At 32.4% G+C, this 21649-nt stretch overlaps 1 protein-coding gene across 1 annotated transcript; it reads right to left on the reverse strand.

Annotated features, from left to right (window-relative positions):
- Positions 1-366: 366 nt before the first annotated feature.
- LOC133801041 (monolignol oxidoreductase AtBBE-like 13) lies at positions 367-2355 on the reverse strand. The gene has a single exon (XM_062239167.1). The coding sequence runs from the start codon at positions 2277-2279 to the stop codon at positions 660-662; it is 1620 nt and encodes a 539-aa protein (XP_062095151.1). The 5' UTR covers positions 2280-2355; the 3' UTR covers positions 367-659.
- Positions 2356-21649: the final 19294 nt, after the last annotated feature.

The raw sequence follows: 21649 nt of genomic DNA on the forward strand, positions 1-21649 counted from the left end.
TTACTTTAAAGATAATATTAACTCGTTCAAATTCGACATGAAATGTTAATGGGTGACTCAATTTTTCACCTTATTTCATATCCATAAAAGTATGATAATCAAGCACTACAAAATCCCGTAGCTAACCCACTCACCATGATTATAGTGTAAACTCTCTACGCGTGCACGTGAGGAAGAATGTAGATACATCAGAGACAGAGTTTCTTCCAATAAATTACATAATAAACAATTACACCTCTTATTCTATTCAATCAAACAAAGACACAAAAGTGTCAATTTTTTAAGTATCTTCATATAAATTAGATGAGAACCCATATAATGATACCTCTTGTTCTACAATATACAACAAACAAAGAGACACACAAGTGACAAAGTTTGTATTTTTATTTAATTTATTATAAGGCTTTTATTTTAGTGAACAACATGAACATACATCATCTCTCACACAAAAACATGTACTCTCTTTCAAATTCCTCCTCGAGTACATGAAAATCACAACTCAAACTTCGAATTACGTAATCAACAACATTAATGACTAACATTAAAATATAAAACTACATTGTTATTTTCCAAGTCAGATAATTATTCTAAAATTCGAGACAGGATTTTTGTTGAGAACCTCTGTTTTTTAGAAAAGAAAAAAGAAAAACCAGATACAATCATCTAGCAGAGGTTGAAAGAGGAGGAATGCTCTGTTCGTGCCTGAAGAAGTTTTCAGGGTCAAACTTAGTCTTGACATTGACCAATCTGTTGAAATTATCCTTAAAATACCTATTTCCCCACGAACTGGCCATTGAGGAACTCGTCTGGTTCTTCTTATTCATGATCCCTATATCAAGATCTCTGTAGTTCACATAAGCTTCCCTTGGAAACTTGGAAACGTACGACGCCATGTACACATACAGCTTCCTTATCCAGTCGATGTGTTTCACCGTCGTCTCCTTCTCTTCGTCTTGCCATGTCGAGAGCCACTGGATCATGAAAACGGTACCGTTTCGGTGAGGGAAGGGCGTTTCCGACTCGGAAACTCTGCTCATTTGTCCTCCGTATGGGGTCCAGATAGTCAGTGGACTTTCTTCTTCCAAAAGCTTCTTCCACAGACCCTCCAACCCGGATTCGGGTACGGGTTCTTTGACGAAGTCCGATTTGGCTTTGAAGTAGTTCTTGAACGTTGACTTTCCTTGGAGAAGAACCTCCGGTTTGGTTCCAGTCGGGAAACTCGCTATGTAAAGAACTGATTCGATCCAACTCATCTGGGTACAGTCCTTTTGAGTCAAACCCAACTCAGGGAAGCTCTGTTCCATGATTTTGAGAAGTCTTTCAGGTTCTCCAAGGAACAAGGCTTGGTAAATGGTCATTACGGTTCTCTCAGTCGTGTTTTTACCGACTGCGATGGGTTGGATTATGACTCTAATGAAGAGATCTTCGTCGAGTTTGTCCACGACTTGTTGCCACTTGTAGAGTACTTTAGTGGCTCCTTGTTCCAACGTTTTTGGAACAGAAAAGACTGTCACGGTTTCAGGCACCGGTACAAGCTTAATCTTCCACCAAAGAATGATTCCGAAGCTTCCTCCACCACCTCCTCTTATGGCCCAGAAAAGGTCTTCTCCCATGGCCTCACGATCGAGAACTTTGCCGTGAACATCGACGATCTTGGCGTCGAGAACGTTGTCGACCCCAAGGCCGTATTTTCTCATGAGAGAGCCGTAAGCACCCCCAGTTATGTGGCCACCAACGCCTAAGCTGGTGCAAAGCCCGGCGGGGAAGCCATGGACTTTGCTCTTCTGGGAGATTCTGTAGTAGACTTCTCCTATCGTAGCACCGGCTTGAACCCAAGCCGTATTGCTGTCTATGTCAACATCGATGGCTCGGAGGTTGGTGAGGTCGACAACAATGAAAGGGGTTTCGATTTCGGAGACGTAGGAGAGGCCCTCGTAGTCATGGCCTCCGCTACGAACTCTGAGATGTATTCCGAGCTGTTTGGAGCATATTACGGATGCCTGGACGTGAGAATCGTGCAAGGGTGTGAAGATGAACTCGGGCTTGGGTGCTGAGGGGACCAAGTAACGAAGATTCTGAGCTGAGGATTGGAGGAGAGGAGTGAATGAAGAGCTGTTTGGTGTGAAAAAAGCTGCGGAGATGGGAGTGGAGAGCTCAGAATTGGTCGCAATGCATTTGATGAAGTTGTCTAGAGTTGATGAAGAAGCTGTTCGAAGAAAGATGAGAGGAAAGAGAGTGAGTACTAATAGAAGTACTACAGGTGATTTTGAAAGAAGCATTGTTTTGAGTTAAACTAGTAGCTTAATCGCTTAGCCGAATGATTAACAAGTGTTGGAGTAATTGGTTTTTATAGTGAATGAATATGTTGTCCCCCAAACCCAACGTAGAGTTGAGCTAAGCCAAACGTCATGAGAAGAAAAGGGCTGTGATTCTGTGAAGGTCATTAAGTTTGGGTCGCGCGTTGTGATGATTAATAAATGAAGTTGGTGGGTTGTGAGCTTCTCTGTTTCGTACCGCGATTGATGATACATAGATACGTGCCTCGCTACAACTCCAATTCAGTCCGTATGTATGTAATCGAATTTGATTAATATGTTTAACATCAATTCATTTAAAAAACTATGTATTAATGTTAAATAGAATATAGTTTTTTTTTTAAGGCAAAATAGAATCAGTTACAAGTTTTCTATTCAATTTAAGCAAAATGATTTAATCTCCATTTTTTCTTACCATATAAATAATTTTTTACAAAATCTTATACAACGAAAAATATAGCTTTTGTAAACTTAATAAAATTGAATAAGTATTGATTTTTTTTTTGTTATTTGTGTAAAATCCTAAATTGGTTGTCTTTTATTTAGAGTAATGATATGTGCACCCAAAATATGCACCCAAACATTACATACATTGACGTGTCACTGCTTTTTAAAACAGTGGGTCCCAGTTTTAATAAATATGATTGGTTAGACTAACACTGTGTGTAATGTTTGAGTGTATATTTTAGGTGCACATATCATTACTTATATTATATCAATTTAATTGGTATTTTTGAAATAAGTGGATTTTGTCTCTATTTTGTATGAATAAATTCTATATTAAGTGCATTTTATATAGTCCAAGTTTCCTTATTTATTTATGTAAACTTTGTCTATAATAAGGATTTTTATTATGGAATTGATCACGGTATATTTTACTTGATTTTATTAGATTTAAAAAAAAGAAACTGAACTATTCTTTGTACCCAAGTAAGTTAATTTCGTAATAAACTGGTTTGGGTTTAAGTCTGAGTTTGTCCATTTTCCTTATGCTACAGGATGATTCTCTGTTACATCTAGAATATTCTGCAGTAAAAATAATTTGGAGTTAATTTTTAGAAACTTCTTGATTTGGCCTAATAGAGATCATGAACGAGATTGATTGGCTTAGAGTTTCCTAAACTCTATAAATACTAGACCTCAGCAGCAACTAATCTCATCTCTTCACCATTCTAATGTTTCATTCTTTGAAGAGATCATTTTTATGTAAAGAGTAGTCTTGGTACAAGTATCTCTTTGTTTTGTTTGTTTGTTTGTTTTGATTTGTGTTGTATATTCTTAAACATGTCATAAAGTTTGTGAACGTGACATACAATCTTCAGGAAAAGATTTCCATAAGTCTCACTATGGAAAGAAGCGAGCACTCATCAAGATGGTAAGAGATTTCATGTTTTTGGTGTTTATCGAAATCAGAGTATTAAATGGAGTACTTCAAGGTTGTGACAAGGATTTAGAAGGAGTCTAATCTTGTATAAGTCAATCGCTCATTGTATTCTTGAGACTTTACTAATTGATTTTATCTCTGGGCGTGACCCTGTAGACTAGGTTTTCTGAACCACGTAAAAAACTTCTTCTATCACGTTATTTTTAGTTTATTTAGAATATGTTCGTATATTCTTATTCATCAGCATTCTGTTCTGATACATCAGAATATATATCTGATCAAACAATTGCTTAATTATTCTGCATTAATTAAATTGTTTGTTAAAGTAATCTTAAAAAAAATGGAATTTCAATTCGCTTAAATATTTCTGTCATATTTACACAATTTCTTTCTTCTCCCTTTTCCTGTCTCCCAAGCAATATTGCATTACTCAAAATTATAGAGCTCTTTAGGTTTTAGGATTATCTTCCTAAACCAAGGTTAAACGTAAGAATATTATTTAACGCAGATTAGAGTTCAATAGAATAGTCTATTTTTTATATTAAAAATCAATACCTTTTAAAAAAAAAAGCTCTAATTTATAGGAATATCTCTTCTATATAAAAAGTATGTAGATAACAGAAATTTTTTGTTTTAACAATTTTGTTAACTTTAAGACAATATTATAAATATTTAACAGAATATACTTTTAAAATTAACTAAAAATAGATATTTATTAATTATATTAATAAAAATTCAAATATTATAAAATACCATTAATATAATAATATTCAATATAAGATTATATATATAATAATTATATTAATATAAATTCAAATTCAAATTCAAATGTTATAAACTATCATTATTATAATAATATATAATACAAGATTATATACTTAATAATTATATTAATATAAATTTAAATGTTATAAAATATTATTATGATAATAATATATAATCCTAATTTTTTACTAACTATATTAATATGAATTCAAATATTATTATAATAATAATAATAATATGTAATACAACACTAGATATTTAATACCTAAATAAATTTAAATATTATAAAATATCATTATAATAATAATATATAATACATAATCTTAATTTTTATTAAAAAAAATTATCATTTATGTTTAACAAGGGTATCTTATTATATATATTTAAAAAAATCATAAACAATATTTTGATTTAATTTTTTATTTAATATGTTTATGTCATTTTTTTTATATATAATATTGTATATTTATTTGAAATTTATGTACACAATGATACAAATTTAATAAATATAGTTAATATATTCTATAAAAGGTAAATATCATTTTGGACTATGTGTTTTGCAATAGTTACTGATTGGACCCTCTATTTTGTTAAATGACAATTCGAACTATGTGTTTTACAAAATAGAACATAATAGTACCTTGAGCCCAATTTTGATCAAACTTTTTTAAATATGAACAAAATGCCCTTGAATTTTATTTAGTATTGAATTTAAATTATTGCGTAATAATTTAAACATTAAAAATTAAAAAATAAATTAAAAAAATGTAAATTTTGATTTAAAAATAAGGTTATTTAGGTTTTTTACCCCCCGAACTATTACCACTACCGTATCGTGCCCCCTAATTTTTTCAGACCGTTAAAAATTTCCCCCGAAATATTCACAGTAAAGAAGGACTTCCGTTAACTTTCAACACAGAATGCTGACATGGCTCATTACATGCTGATGTGTCTTGTCCATGTCAGCGCCATGTGTGTAATTTTATTGTTTTTAAATATGGTTTTTATTTTTTTTAATGTATAAAAATGGTTTAATTTATTAATTCTATTTTTTAGTGTTTAATTCACTAATTTTTAATATGATTATATATTTTTTAATTTTAAAATTACACAAATGGCGCTGAAATAGCCAAGACACATCAGCATATAAACAGCCATGCCAGCCTTCTGTTAGCCACATGTGTTGAAAGTTAACGGAAGTCCTTCTTTACATTACTGTGAATATTTCGGGGGGAATTTTTAATAGTCTGAAAAAATTAGGGGGCACGATACGGTAGTGGTAATAGTTCGGGGGTAAAAAACCTAAATAGCCTAAAAATAAATATATATTTATACAAAAATTAAAAAAAAAATCAGAATTATGTTTTAAAAAACACATAAATCGTAAAATACAAACCAAAAACTAAATTTAAACCCTAACTATAATAATCTACTTCATCTTCTTCTTCTCCCTCATTTTGTTGAACAATCCAAAATAAAAAAAAAAAACCTTAGATTGAACAATAAATGAAAAGAATCATCATCATCAAACAAAGAAAAAAATAAACAAAATAACAACTCAAACAAAACCCAGACTTTATTCATAGTATAAACACAGTTGTTGACGGTGAGAACTCGTCAACGAAGTTAAGTTGGAAAAATTATCAAATCAAGATCGCTAATTGGAAAGCTGTAAAAACTTGAACAATAACTCAAGAACAATGGTGTAACAATAATGGAGAAATCAATCTTTCATTCACACTTTAGGCTTAGCTACAGTAAAATTTCCAACCCCTTTCCTGGTGGTCTTAGAATCTCTTTTATAGTTGGCTCTAATGGCCTTAGGTACATAGTGGTCCAGGGGACCAGGAGGTACATACATACTGTATTAGGGGAGTGGCTCCAGAGGTGGTGATCGTACATCCCGTACTGGAGCAGGTGTCAGTACGATATCTCCACTACTTGTCTGTACCCATTTCTGATGCGTGGTGGCAGGCGTAGTGGCGCAGGAGGTCATGGTGTCGGCTCTGTCCTATGGCCGTAGACGTACGGACCATGGCTCTTCCCCCAGCAATCTTACTGGTACTGATATCCGTACTCAATACTAGGTCGTACAAATATGTCTTCATTCGACCCGTACGGGACCTCCTAAGCATAGGGGTCTTAAGGTGCAAGGAATGGGACCCTCGGTGTGAGGCGGAGATCTTGGGTCCTTGGCGCGAGATGCCTGAAGTCTCCCAAGGTCACTCACTAATCTTGGCGATAGGTATGTGCCCCATGTCTGACGTCTAAGGACGCATGACGAGACGCCCTGTTTGTGGCTCCCTTGACGGCGCGGCTCCCTAGTTGTTCAGGAGGCCCCTATCCCCTCGTGAGGCCAAAAAAGGCCATGCCTGGGCAAGGCCACTTGGTTACCTCGGCCTATGGCGAGGCCCTTAGACGCGAGGCGGCTAATGCGAGACGGTGGCACGGGCTTAGCAGCCGAGCGAAGCCAGAGGGTGCTGCGCGCGCGGGGGCCGAGCGAGGCCACGGGGGCACCGTGCGCGGGGGCCGAGCGAGGCCACGGGGGCTCCGTGCGCGGGGGCCGAGCGAGGCCACGGGGGCTCCGTGCGCGAGGGCCGAGCGAGGCCAGGAGGCTCCGCGCGCGGGTGCCGAGCAAGGCCATGGGGCTCCATGCGCGGGGGCCGAGCGAGACCAGGAGGCGCTGTGTGCGCGGGGGCCGAGGACCTCTCGTGACTCTCATATTTTGGCTTGGTGGAATTTGGGCGTCCACAATAGTGAAGCACTAAACACTTAAAAATTCAAAATCTTCTTCATTCCAAGCTTGTACAAAAGAGATCCGACTGCCTTGGCATGGGCAAATGAAAGAAAAGTTGGGTGCAAACCCAAACCCAAGTCCAAATTGGTTCATCTTCTGCCATGGTCAATGCCTGCGAGTTCATAAGATCCAGGATCCAAACCCAAATCGGGTTGTCTTCTGCCATGGTCATATGCCTACAAGTTCGCTAGATCGAGGACCTAAATCCAAACCCAAATTGCTTTTTCTTCTACGATGGTCATTTTTCCGCTGGTTCGCCAGATGGGATCCAAACCCAAACCCAAATCAGTTTGTCTTCTGCTTGTCGTTGTCTAAACATAAATCCAGTGCTCATCCCAGCCGCAACACAAATCATTCATGAGTTTCTTGTGTTTCTAATTGTTTTTTAGAAAAATAGAAGGTGAAAGAGATCTTGAAGAAGAAGAAGACGATAAAGAAGAGATGTCGAAGATGAAGAGATCTTGAGTTGAGGAAGATGAAACTGAGATCTTGAGCTTGATGTAGGTTATGGTTGGGGACCGTAACAGACGAAACTGTGTGAGTGAGAGAATGAGGGGAAAAGAGGAAAAACGAGAGAGACGCCTCATTAATTTATTTTTATTTAAAAATCTATTTTAAGTTATTTAATTTATTTTCTTTTTAAAAATATATTTTTTGTTAGTTTGATCGATATTTTTTTGCAAAATACAGGATCCAAATTGATATTTACCCTTCTATAAATAAACTATGCAAAAGTGACGTAGCTTGTATCTAGTATGTATATATATGCCGAAAAAATAAATAAAGAAGGGGTGTGACTTAATATGATATTTTCTAATGTTCTAGAAGTGGCATGTGTATGAATACGGAAATTGAAAGCATGTTGGTTTAAAGTGAGAACGCGATCATATGCAAATGTAGTGAAAGAAAATTTTTGTTGTTCTAAAATGATATGATGAATTCTTGAAGAAGCAACGAAAATAAACTGTGTAGAGTTTATTGGAAAAATGTGTAATAATTGAGAGACTTCTCTGTTCAATTATTTAGATAACTTTACAATCTGTACTTAGAAATTCAGTTTTGCTTTCAAGTATTTAGGTGAAATATATGTGACAAAAAAAGAAAATAAGCTCATTGATCAAGTCTTTAACTTCAATAAAATATTAATATCAGTAGGGAAAAGTTAGAAACAAGATAATAATTGCAATTTTTTTTTTGTGAGAAATGCTCAGTATTTCAATCTGATTTCAAGTATCAACAACCAGAAAAATACTAAATACACTTTATTTTATACTCATTTGATCAAAATATACATGCAATCTTATATATCATTACCCTAAATTCTTACAATAAATAAATGAGATGGGTTAATTTTGTATTTTGATTACTTGTTGAAAATAGTATTAACATTTTTTTTCCAGTTAGTCTATAAGATATATTAATGTTGTTATTTATTAATTATGAAATTGATAGGATAACTTAGTTGAACATTTTACTCAATTCATAGTACTTTTTTTCCCTTTTGTAGCTATCCCTAACTATTATAAGCAATCTTACTATTAATACATTCTTAACAACTATTTGATGTATACACATTTACATAATATATTTATATTTTATATATGCAAATATTTACCTTATATGGTAAGATTCCCTATCATGCTTTAATTTCATTGGTAGGAAAAAGTAAGATATTGTTTGGCATGGGTAATGTTACTTTTTTGTTTGATAGCAAAGTTATATTTCATTTATTATTATTATTTTGAAAAACTGATATATTTAGTATTTACTAATTTACTTACCTTTCATTGTGGCTTATGTATCTTTAACATGATTTTTTCATCAACTTGTCATCGTCCTACAATAACACTACATAATAACACAGATAATTTTTACATAATCCTATACACCCTCTTAAACAATTCCTTTTACGTTAATATATATATATATATTTAATTTTTAACTTCTAATACTAAACAACTCTTAAAATATAATAACAAATGGATGGCAACATAATAATAATAATAGATTGGTTGTGAACGGAAGAGGGGGGTGTTGGAATATTTTTTTAGGATATATAATTTATTCATTAAATATATTTAATGTTCAGTATTTATTAGTTACCCAATTTAAATTTCCTAATTAAATGGAAGGAATATCTCAATTAATTAAATTGAGAGAATATCTCAATATCTGTGTGGCAGAGACTCTAATGAATGTTTCACTCTATAAAAATAAATATAGAGTATCAGTCCCAAGCTTGATTTTCAGTAACTCCATCTAAAGAGTTAGTGAGAATTTGAAAGCTTGTGTATTCGTTCTAATTTTTGTTTCTTTTTCTTTTGTAGATCTACAGCTTCATCGATATTATTAATAGCAAGGATTGAATGTATATATTTTCGATTCTCTTCGTATATGTTCAATCTATATATATAAATATATATTAATTCGCCTACATATATAAAATTGTTCATATGCTTATATTTCATTCACTCTAACTGGAGATTGATGCCAGAGAAATTTAATAAATACCCAATTTTAAATTGAATTAACCATATTTACGAGTATCTCACTAATTTAATTAAGGTTTAATATATATAAACTTACCAAACTACCTTTCTCATATTCATCATAATTTTCCATCTTTTTATAAAAAAAAGTAAGACAAACAAAATTTGAAGATTAATGAAGTGAACATAAAATTTTTACTTAAAAGCAATATAAAGAAAGTTAAATTATGTATCAAGTTGAGGTATGATAATAATGTCAAACTAAAAAAAAAACACTTTTGCAATATTTTGGGACAGTATAGTACAAGTACAAGAGTTATTCTTCAACTGAAAATCCAAAAAAAAAAGTGGTATATGATCTAATTTCCAATTTTTTTTAATTTAAAATTTAATATGTAGTTTTTATTTTTTCTTTTAAAAAATGTTTTTAATAAAATATTTTTCTCTAGACCATTCTCGGAACACATATATACTTGAGTTTGATCAAAATTGAGAATTATAACCATGAGATACTCTGTCCTTTTAACAACTTTGCTGTTTTCCTTCTAAAATATATGATTCTAAAAACTATCTAAATAAAATTGTTACAAGTGCTTTCAAGAAGATAGTATTATTTGCTTTGATAGAAAAAATCAACCTATAAATCATGAACCTTTTATATTTCCAGCTATTGATTCCATATGTAGTATTTCAAAGAAACAAATTAAGGATCTTTAAATAATATGTATATTTTTTTTTTGTGGCCGTTTAAATATTTAAAAGGTTAAATGTACTGAAATGCATACCTTTTCAGATAAATTTAAAAAAGTTCCAATATATGTGTTCTAATATAATTTTTTAATCTAAAAAAAAACTGTCTTACTCGGAACTTTATATTAAATTGAAGTTGGGTTCAATGAACAATGAACAATAAACAAATATATATACAGAAAACAGAATTACGAAAAATGAAAACAATTAAATTTATCCAAATTTAGATTATTTGTATTAATTCGGAAAAGCAAGATTTATCTAAAGTTCCAATATTTTCATGCACTATAATTTTTATTTTTAGCACATAAAAAAAAGGCAAGACACAACATAAAAAATATTTACTGTACTTAAAGACCTTTAATTTAACATTTATACTCGATGGCATCATGCACTATTTAGTTATGCAATTTATAACATAATAACTTATTAGAAATTTAAGAGTAGTTTATATTATATTTGCTGGTAAAATGTTGATTTCAAAAAGTAATTTGCTGTACAAAAAATAGTTTTCATATACAAATAAAATGACACATAGCTAAAGTAATCTTGTAACATAATCAAGTTATACTATAGAATCTTTTTGTGTGTACTTATAATAGAAATAATATTAGGGACATTTAAACTTAAAATCAAACTAAAACATATATGTAAAATAATAAATTAAAAAATTCAAGTAGGGCCATGATGAATTTTAATATTACGTGAAAGGATATCAGTCATTGTTGTTATCTAAAAAAGATTAGATATATCTTTACTTTTTTTTCCATCATGCTAAATTAATTTATTATAAGTATTAACATGGTATTCTCTTATAGATATATACTAAGGGATTTAAAAATTATGATTAAAAATAAACGTGCAATATTATAATGTATCGAGAAAGTACGCAATCCCTCCCACCAAAAGAATAAATACAAAATGTTTAGTAGTATTAGCAAAAGATAATCATATATATATAGAACTATCATGGAAGATATGGGAATATATATAAAGTAGAAAATGTGGAACCTAATGTGGGGCTCTATTCCTTTATTAAAGAAAATAAAATTTATTATAATATGATTAAGGTAATGAATTATAATCACGCTGTAGATTATGGATGATTAAACTTTATCGTATGCAGAACATACATGTATGTGCTTAAATTTTATTTGCAAGAAAAAAAAAACAAAAAGTAAATGTTGATGTTGATGTTATTATAAGATTTATATGTCACAATAGTTAATGAAAATGACTGTCAAATAAAGTTGAATATATATATATATATGTTCCTTTTATGTATATATGTATTTATAGTTAATGTATGCTTTTTCTTTGTCGTTACACTTGTCACTTCACTACCATATATGATTTTTTTTAACTCAATCTTCAGCATGGTTTTATTGTTAAACTTTTGTTAAGTCACAAATGACCCATCTTAATTAAACTTTGGAAAGGATTGAAGAGTCAAAAAAGAGCTTATTAATGATATTCTAGCTTTAACCCATACTTTGGAGACCAAACAATGGCCTACCCAAACTTGAATATATGCAAAGATTCAAGATATGAGTCCATCCCCAAAACTTTAATTAAACTAGCTTTAGCAAATAGTGCAACTACATTTCTATTTTGTTCATACTTTTGGGGACCATCTTCTTTATCCTAACAATCTTTCTTTTCTTTTTTATTTTATTTAATTTCATCTAGGAAAAGAAGGAAAAAAAAATTAACATAAAAATAAAAGTGTTTGTATAAATACTTCTAAATTTTTCATTCTTTGGCAATCTAATTCTTCATAATTTATTTTGACAATTAAGTTCTTGAGTTCTTAAAAAACAGTAACACCTAAGTTCTTATTAATTGTTTTTTATTTATTTTTTCAAATTTTTTTTTAATTATTAGTATTTTAATGAGAAAATTTAAAAAATTCTATGCACTATGGTGCCTAAAAAATTTATCTATAATATTTTTTTTTGGGTTAAAACTTAATGTTTAAGATTTATTTGACTATTTTTAAAAAAATTTAAGAATTTATTTACTTAAATTATTCATAAATTGCTAAATATATAATAAAAGATATAGGATGAATTTACTATGCTAAAATTCATAAAATAAAAGGATGTTTACAATTATATATATATAACATAAAATAATTATATAAATCACTTACAAAATTTTATTTACAAAAATGTCTTGCCACATCATAAAAAAAATACATGATTCCAACAATAATATACATGAATTGGAAACATTCCCGAAATTCAGAATTTTCCATTTTTATGAGTTTTCAAAAGTAACATTTTGGTTGCTTATAATGGTGATAAGTTACCAATTAGTCACTTTTTTTATTAAAAGTTTTATTTTTAGATCATATTATATCAGTACTTTTTTGTTACCTCCAAATCTTATTTGCAGACATCTTAATAAACTAATTAATTAGTTGTTTTTAAGTTATATTATGGAATGTTAATATTTAAGATACATTTGGTAACCTTTTAAGCTTATTTAAGAAACCAATAAGTTGTCATATAATATAATAAGTTACAATATAGTTTATTAATAAAAATTAATTTAATATACTAGATAGTAACTTTTAATAGACTTTTTTAGTCACTCATGTACTTTACATGTTTTATTATTTAAGATGCTTTTACATTACCTTCAACTGTATTTTAGAAACTAATTAGTCATCATATAGTATAAAAAGGTATTCCTATAATTCTAAGTTACTATGAATAGCTTATTAAAAAATAATATCAATCGGTTACTTTTTCATAGCATAAACTTGGAGTTACTCCTAAAAAGTTACTTTTCATATATAACATAAACCAACTAACCAAATTTTGAAAATAAGTTTGGAGTTAATTAACTAAAATAAAGTATTTTGTAAAAGGTAACTAATTAGTATCTAATTAGTATTTATAAGCAACCAATAGTTACTTTTGATTCTGATGACGGGGAGAAAACACATGCTTCTAACATATTAAAATGAACACCTTGAATAGCAGGTCGCGATAGTACCATTCTTGAGCCAAAATGATCAACGATGTGGCAATAATTTTTTTTTTTTGAAGTTATGGAAAAGAGAGAAAAAAGAGAAAATTAAATGATTATTTTAGTATTGACAATTCTTATATTAGGTATGTATTATTTTTATACTCGATATTAAAAAAATGTTATTTTTGCAATTTATAAATATTAGGTATGTATTATTTTAGTATTGACAATTCTTATATTAGGTATTATTTTGGCGTTAAATTTATAAATAAAATTATGATTTTATGGTTGTAATTTTCTCAAAAATAAAAGTTAAGCCCAAAAAAAAATTTTCAATGCCTAAAATAAGCCAAACTTATATATTAAAAAAAAACACTTTTCTTGTTTGAATGCTACTTTTCCATAAATAATTTCAAAGTTCATCTTATACCGACTCAACTAATTCGATCATTTTACCAATACTAGTTTTAAACCCATTTTAATTTTTTTCATATAAAATAATTAACTGATCATTTGTGTTGATAATAATAGGTCTTTAACATTGGTTTTTATTTTTAATTGAAAAGGTCAATAACATTGTTGTTTTCATAAATTTATCAAGATTAACAAAATTTGATATTATATTTTTTCATAGCAATCAAATTCCCAAATTTATTCCTTAAAAAAAAATTCCAAATTTATAAGTTCGTATTATTAAATGAAAAAGGTTAAATACACTCCATCTTATACTCTTTTTTGTTTGGATAACTACTCATTAAATTTGTTGTAAATTTGCACTATAATATATCTTTGAATATTTATCATCAATTAACATGTATCAAAATTTTAAAACTCGAAGTTAATTACTAAAAAAAATTTAAATAAGAATAATTTTGGTTGTGTTTGGTGAAATTTTTGTTTTTGAATTTTTTAAATTAAAAAATAGAAATATTATTTTTATTTTATTTCTTTATTTTTTAAAAATAAAAATATGTTTGGTAACTATTTTTGTTTTTTGTTTTTAAAAACAAAAAATAATAAATGTGTTTGATAATATTTATTTTTATTTTTTATTTAACAATACAAAATAAAAATTTGAAGAAGAGAAGAAAAAAATGAAAATTTGAAGAAGAGAAGAAAAAAATGAAAATTTGAAAACAGTTTAAAAAAATTTGAAAGTGAAAAAATTTTATTTTCAAGATTTAATGAATTTTAATTAAATTTTTTAAAAATAATAAATAAAAATAAAGCTACCAAACATAATTTTTTATTTAATTATCAAATTTTTAATTAATTAAATAAAAAAAAATTCAAGGGTTAGAGATCAAACGTTTGCACAATAGTATTTTTCAATAACTTTTGAAAGTCAACCAAGTTAATTGAAAGTACATTTATTAAGAATTCTTAAGGCTGGAAACTAAGTCATGATGAATAGGATCTTCATAGAAAATGTTTCAAATTATTGGGAAGAGTGTTTATGCATGGAAGATGGGGCGGCTCTCTACACCAATTCCACTGGCAGGGTTCCTTGACTCTTCTGAATCATTTCACATGGGATTGGCTAAAATTCATCTACAATTCATTCTCAGTAAAATCATGATTTTAATGCCAGAAAAAACTCCTAAATTTGTCCATTTCTCATTAGGCCATTATATATATATAGCTTGAAAATATGCCACGTTTGATCCATAATCTAGTTTTTAAATTATTATTTTGTAACTAGAGCATTAAGGACTTCGGAGTATTATAAGGCATATACGTATGTGTGATACATTTTTTACATCATGTTCATTTTTCTAATATTTGCTTGTTTTTGCACTTGTATCCTCAATTTGTACTTTTTTACAATTAGAGAGATACTTACTATTTTGTTTTTCTCTTGACAACCTGCCCAAAATTCCACCTGAAATCGAAAAAGGGAAAAAAAATTCATAGTGTGTTGGCGAATAAGCGTGCCATCTCACTACCCAACACCTATGGTATAGGTGGTTGGGCCTCATGGATTTGTAACCAAGAGTTTAAGGGTTCAAACCAAACTCTCTCCCATTTGTTGTAAATATATATATATATATATATATATAATTTGTCTTCTTTATGGTGGTCTTGTTGTCCTACGATGGTGTATCTGGTCATTTTTTGTGTGAGTTGCTGGACACTATTTTCTCTCAGTGATATACCTTAAAGAAGAGCATAATCAATTACGCAGTCTCTTAAATTATATGTGTTGGTGGGCAATATTCGACTAGGGAACTTCCTTAGTTGAATTAAGAGTTCAACAAACCTATGTTTTGTGTTATAATTGTGATTCAACTTATTGTAATGTTCTCAAAAATAAAAGTGTGGTCTCACTAAAACCTAACCATATCAAAAATTTAAAAACTTGAAAATATGCTTGATAACTCCTCTAGCTCTTTTACCTTTTCTTTTCAAAATTTCTTTAGTTACAATATCACAAATCTAAATATAGCACCAATGATCCCTAACTATTTAGGTCACATTTGAAAAATATGATTGGATTAAAAAAATATTAGAGATATAATTAGAATAATATATGAGTTGATCATTAGCTAATATTAAATTAGAATAAAATACAAAATTGTAATTTTTTTTTCGGCTCCCCAATTTTTTTTATTTTCAAAAAACGTTAATAATATGTATGAAAATTAAGAAGTTAACTTATTATTGTTAAGTAATTTGTTCATAATGGGGATTGCACATGATAAAATTATCTTAGATTTTCAATAGGTTAACATCTGCAAAGGTTCCCAATCTTTATGAAAAATATCACTTAGGTCCCCCCAAATTTTATTTTGTATCACTTAGGCCCAAAAACTTATTAAATGTATATCATACAAGTTCTTTATATTGCAAAATAATTTTCAAAATACACATGTGAGCAATTTATGACCTAATTAATTTTTCTGTGATTAACCGAGTCATAAATCGTTTTCCGCTGTGCATTTTGTAAATCATTTTTCAACATAAATGATCTATGTGATACACATTTATTAAGTTTGAAGACTTAAGTGATACAAAATAAAGTTTGGGGACCTAAGTGACACTTTTAAGAAAGATTGGGGACATCTACTGGTATAAACCATTTTCAATATGATTAAGTTATCTCATACTAGGGGGTTATCTAGGTTGTTTGGTTAATTTTGTTAACATCCTTTCTAATTTTATAACAAAATCACATGATAAAAATGATCAAATCATACTTTCTGAATGTTATCTTCTTAATTTAGGGGTTAGTAATAATTTAACAATGTAAAGCCACATGTGCTTAAATTAAACTTTGAAATGTGAAAAATAGTCGGAGTAGTATGGTTGATTTTTTCAAAACACATATTAAATTTATTGATAATACTTTGAAATAATGATGAAAATCTATCATGTTGAGGTGATGCCCTGCTACCCCCTCATCAAGCCAGGCGCGCATAGGTGCGCGCAGACAGGGGTGTGCGCGCGCAGGCGCACGCATCAGGCAGATGCGCGCGCGTCAGGAGGTTAGCGCGCGCGCACATGGGCGCAGGCTTGGGTGGAACGGACACCACCGAGCCAAACAATTATTCCTTGGGCGGAGTTTGGTTGAAAAGGAGCCTAGAGGGGTCTAGGATGGGAGGTTAAAAGGGCTTGAGGATTTGAGCTTGGGAAGGTTTCCAAAAATGGAAATATGTCTCCCAAGCAAAAATCATATAAGTTTCTACCAGAGGGTTAAATCTCTAGAATCCTCCTTAGAGGGGGTAACCTTGGTGCCCCATGGGGGGGTCTACGGCCAATGCCTAAGGACGGTGTCTAGGCCATATTTAGGTGTTGCTAAGCTTCGGAAAAGATGGGAAATCAAGTGTTGGGTTATTGGTGCCATATGGCGCCAAGTGAGTTGGTGTGCGCGCGCGCGTCTGACTGGTGGCGTGCCCCTGGGCGTCCCCACGGCGTCTGATGATGGTGTCCCTACGAACAGGTGCAATTGGGCAGGTACATGACGGTTATTGGGGAAGATCTGAAGTGGAACGTCGCGACCCTTGGAGGAGATGCCAACAGTTGATGTCCCAAGAGCTTGGTTAGGCGACAGGTGTCCATCTGTGGGGCAAGTGGCTTGCTTGATGGACATGTTGCACGCTGGTTGGTCCAGCTGACACCTAGGTGGTTGGGGTTGTCAACCATTGCCACTGTTGGCATGTTATTTATATGGCTTGGGCACATGAGACATCGGGATGTGATGTCCAGCGCATGTACACTTGTGTTCTTTGTTATTTGTGAGTAATATACAAAGTTGGGAGAGAGCTCCTGTAATTGTGGTGTGTGCCTTTACTTGTGTTCGTGCTTGTTTATTTACTTGATACACGAGAGTGTGTGAGTTTGTGATCCGAGTATTGTTTGTGTGCGTTTTAGTGTTGGGTTGGCTGACTAAGTTGGGGAACTTAGGCTATCACAGGAAAAAAAATACATAGTGTAAAGTGACCCTGTGACATGCCCCCACATTAAACATGATGCATATTTGAGACGACTCATTATTATATATATATATATATATTGAAAAAAGGAAGAATTTTATTAATTAAGAAGCAAATTTCAACTACTCAAAGGCATACAATTAGTAATATCATACTCCAAATAGGATGCAACTCATCACAAAGCCTAAAGGATCGCGACTTTTAACTTTTGTCACAGTGTTTGGCCCACTAGAATCATTTTTCGGAGAACAGTGACAAGAACCAGACATGGCAAAGTGATTGAAACACCACCACTAAGGTGTACAACAAACCACCACTAAGGTGGACTACAAAACCACCACTAGAGCGAACTACAACCTCCCATGCATGAGATATTATTAGCAAAATGTAAAGAAAATCCAAACAAACCTAAGTGTAATGCCCCGAAATCCCTAATGCGGTTTAATGGCTGGATTAGTAGGCCAGGAGGGTCATAATTGTTTAATTATGCCATTTAAATGAATATATGCATGTTTATGTGAATTATATTATAATATGATGTTAAATGCATGCATGTGGGTCCACATTTGATTGTTAGGGTGCTTTGGTAATTTGGCCCGTTGAGGACATATTTGTGTATTTTGGTGCATAATGTGAGTTATGGATGAGAACCCATTATTATGGGGATATGTTTGAGCTATTCGACATGAGACGGTCTAATATTATAAATTAGAGGTTTTATCATAACGGTGTCTTTTATTGGGATATTGAGTAATGAGAATGTTTATTTGATGTTAAATTGGGAGTTATTGAGATCAGGAGGAAATTCTGGAAGTTTTGACTATAATGTCCCTAGGGGTGTTTTTGGGACCCCAAGCACTAGGTTTTATTTGAGGTTACTTAAGCTTGAAGTAACTTGTCAGATAGAACCATACGTTAGAAAACACTTTTTCCTCTTCCCATTAGTTCATTTTACCGTTCGAGGCATTTTCAAAGAAATCTCGAGTTCTAAGAGTCAGAATCAAGCGAGGATCGAGGCATAGCGATCCTAGGAAAGATTAGAAGCTTCTTGACTAAAGGATTTAACGGAAAACAACCCAATCAAAGGTAATCTAAGTTTGAAGTTTTGAGTTTTTAGAGTTTCTAAGCTCATAATTGGATTTTGTGAATTGTTGAGTTTTTGGTTCGTTTGAGCCTTGGGATTTGATGGTTTTGGATCACTGGAAAGTTTGGGAACTTTGATTTTTTGATTTGGGGATGTTTAGGTGTGTTTTTGGAAGGTTTGGGGTGATGAAAATCAAGTTCTTGGCTGGTTCTGGGTGGGGGGCCGCGGCCCTGTTCTTGGGCACCGCGGCCAGAGCTCGAAGAAGCAGGTGGAGGCTTTTGGCCTGTGCTGGGCGTCGCGGCACTGAGTAGTGGGCGCCGCGACCCTTGCTCCTGATGTGGCTGGGGGCCGCGGCTCACGCTTCTAGGGTCGCAGCTCTTGGGTGGTTTTGAGGCCGTTTGAGTGTTTTAACCTCGAGAACTTGGTTTTAGGCCTCAAGATCATTCCTACTACCCGGATTAGTGGGGATTGATGTCCCGGAGGCTAGATCTTGGTTTGAGAACCTTTGTAATTCATTTGATTGATTGTGTCCCATATTTGGTTATGACTAGGTGACCGCTAAAGGACTAAAAGTCAGATCGTTCTCAATGGTCGTTCTTTTATTCATTCTCGCTCGAATCAGAGGTAAGAAAACTGCACCCTGTGTATATGACATGCATGATTGTTGTTGAGGCATATTGGTTGATTAAATGTGGACATTGATTGCATATTAAATGCTTAGCAGAGCTTCCTTACTTGTGTATGGCACTGATTAGTCAGGGACGGCACTGGTCGCATATTACTGACCTGAGAGCCAGAAACGGCATAAGCGTCCTGAACGCAGGGCTGATACAAGATTAGATCTAATCGATATCAGCGTTGAATGGATCTAGGAGCATTGATACTGGACCGACCCTAAGGTCGATGAAACTTATAAGCGCTTGACTAGTCTAAGACTAGTTACTCAGAGCCAGGGCCAAAGGCCTAGGTGACAGCTTGTTACATGGCTAGGGAGCGGAATCCCATGGTTGTGACTCTATGGTCACGAGGTAGGTTATGTTGGTGACTAGTCATCAAGCACCTATATCCTGTTTAATCTAGTGAAAGGATCACTTATTTGTTAAGCCCTAGTGAACCTATCATCACATGGCTAATGGGAACAGAACCCATCTTAGTGACTTTTGCGACTGTCACTCATCTGTTTTGGACTGAAAGTCCTGAATGATTATTATGATCATTGTTGATATTATATTCATGTTCTATTGTGTTTTCTTGCTGGGTTTTGACTCATGGGCGTTATGTAGTGCAGGTAAAGGGAAAGAAAAGCTCACCCAGCCTTGAGTGGAGAGCTTAGGTGGTGCTGTGTACATATGCGGTCGCTTGACCACCACGGCCAAGGAGTTCTCAGAGGAACTAGGGGGTTTACCCTATTTTTGCCGCTTAGGTTGGTGGGTTTGTAAATTTGAAACTGTAATGACCATTTTGAGTTGTAAATAACTTGTAAATGTTTTTTATGGGCCCATGAACAGTTTTATGTTTTAAATAAAATATACCATTTCCTTTTGATTGATTTCCACCTTAGCCTATTAATAACACCTAGAAGCATAGCGAGTTAAATTTCTGGTTCACCGTAACTGTTCTGGGGTAACCAGGGCATTACACTAAGCAACAAAAAATAAAAGAAATGTAAAACAACTTTTTTCTTCCCCAATCGATGGCAAGCCTTTCCCTAGAAGACCAAGCCCATCATGCCTATAGATCTAACCCTATTGGATTTTATCCTCCCCACGAGGCAGACCGCCATATTTGACCCATAGCACACAACCTAGGTCACCTCTCGCCGAGAACTGATCTCATCCCACCACGATCCAACATATCTGAAACCCAACTCCACATCGAAAACCACTTAGATCTGGCCAGCCCACAACCTGGAAATCCTACCACCAAAACGCGTCGAAGAAGAGAACTATAGGGTTTTATGCTCTTATAAAATTATGTCGGACATGTAATACGATTTTATATTGTCAATAAAAGGAGTAGAAATCATTTAGTTTAACAATTGTATTGCTAGTTGTTTTATTACATGATTATTGGAATAATACAAACATTTATAAAAGCCTGAACATATAAGTAGTTACAATTATAGTGACTATGTCACAGTGGATTATAGTTGTAATTATATGTTCAAAAGAATGAGTCCTAAGATAAGATCAGTGCATTGAATTTTCACTGATTAAATAATCTACGATATGATCTACTTACACATTCAGGGTGTGATGTCTTGTCCAAGCTATTGCTAGTGATTAGTGGTGAAAAAATACACATTTATTGATTTTAATAGTCAAAATAAATTAATTTTTAATTAATATTTTCATGGAATTAATATGATTTATTTTATAAATGAAAATATTTGATTATGATTTAATTTATTGTTATTTTGTAAGAATTAAAAGTTGTATTTTGGCACTTTGAAATGAAGAGAAAATGAAACATTTAGATCTGAAAAATAGAAGGGAAATATGGCATTTTTCTTGAAATATAGGCCCAAGAATTTGGCCCAGCAGCAACAACCCAATCCAAAGGCCCCAGCCAGCCCGAGCTGAGCCACGCCTGCCGCTGACGCTGCCACCTGCCTCTTTTCTCCTCGCGCCATCTGTCTGCCTGCTCAAGCATC

This window comes from Humulus lupulus, chromosome 9 (genome assembly GCF_963169125.1).
Source record: "Humulus lupulus chromosome 9, drHumLupu1.1, whole genome shotgun sequence".
Taxonomy (NCBI): domain Eukaryota; kingdom Viridiplantae; phylum Streptophyta; class Magnoliopsida; order Rosales; family Cannabaceae; genus Humulus; species Humulus lupulus.

Bases quoted from the DNA above. Each gene is read 5' to 3' on its own strand.
- LOC133801041 (XM_062239167.1), bottom strand. From the start codon at position 2,279: ATGCTTCTTTCAAAATCACCTGTAGTACTTCTATTAGTACTCACTCTC.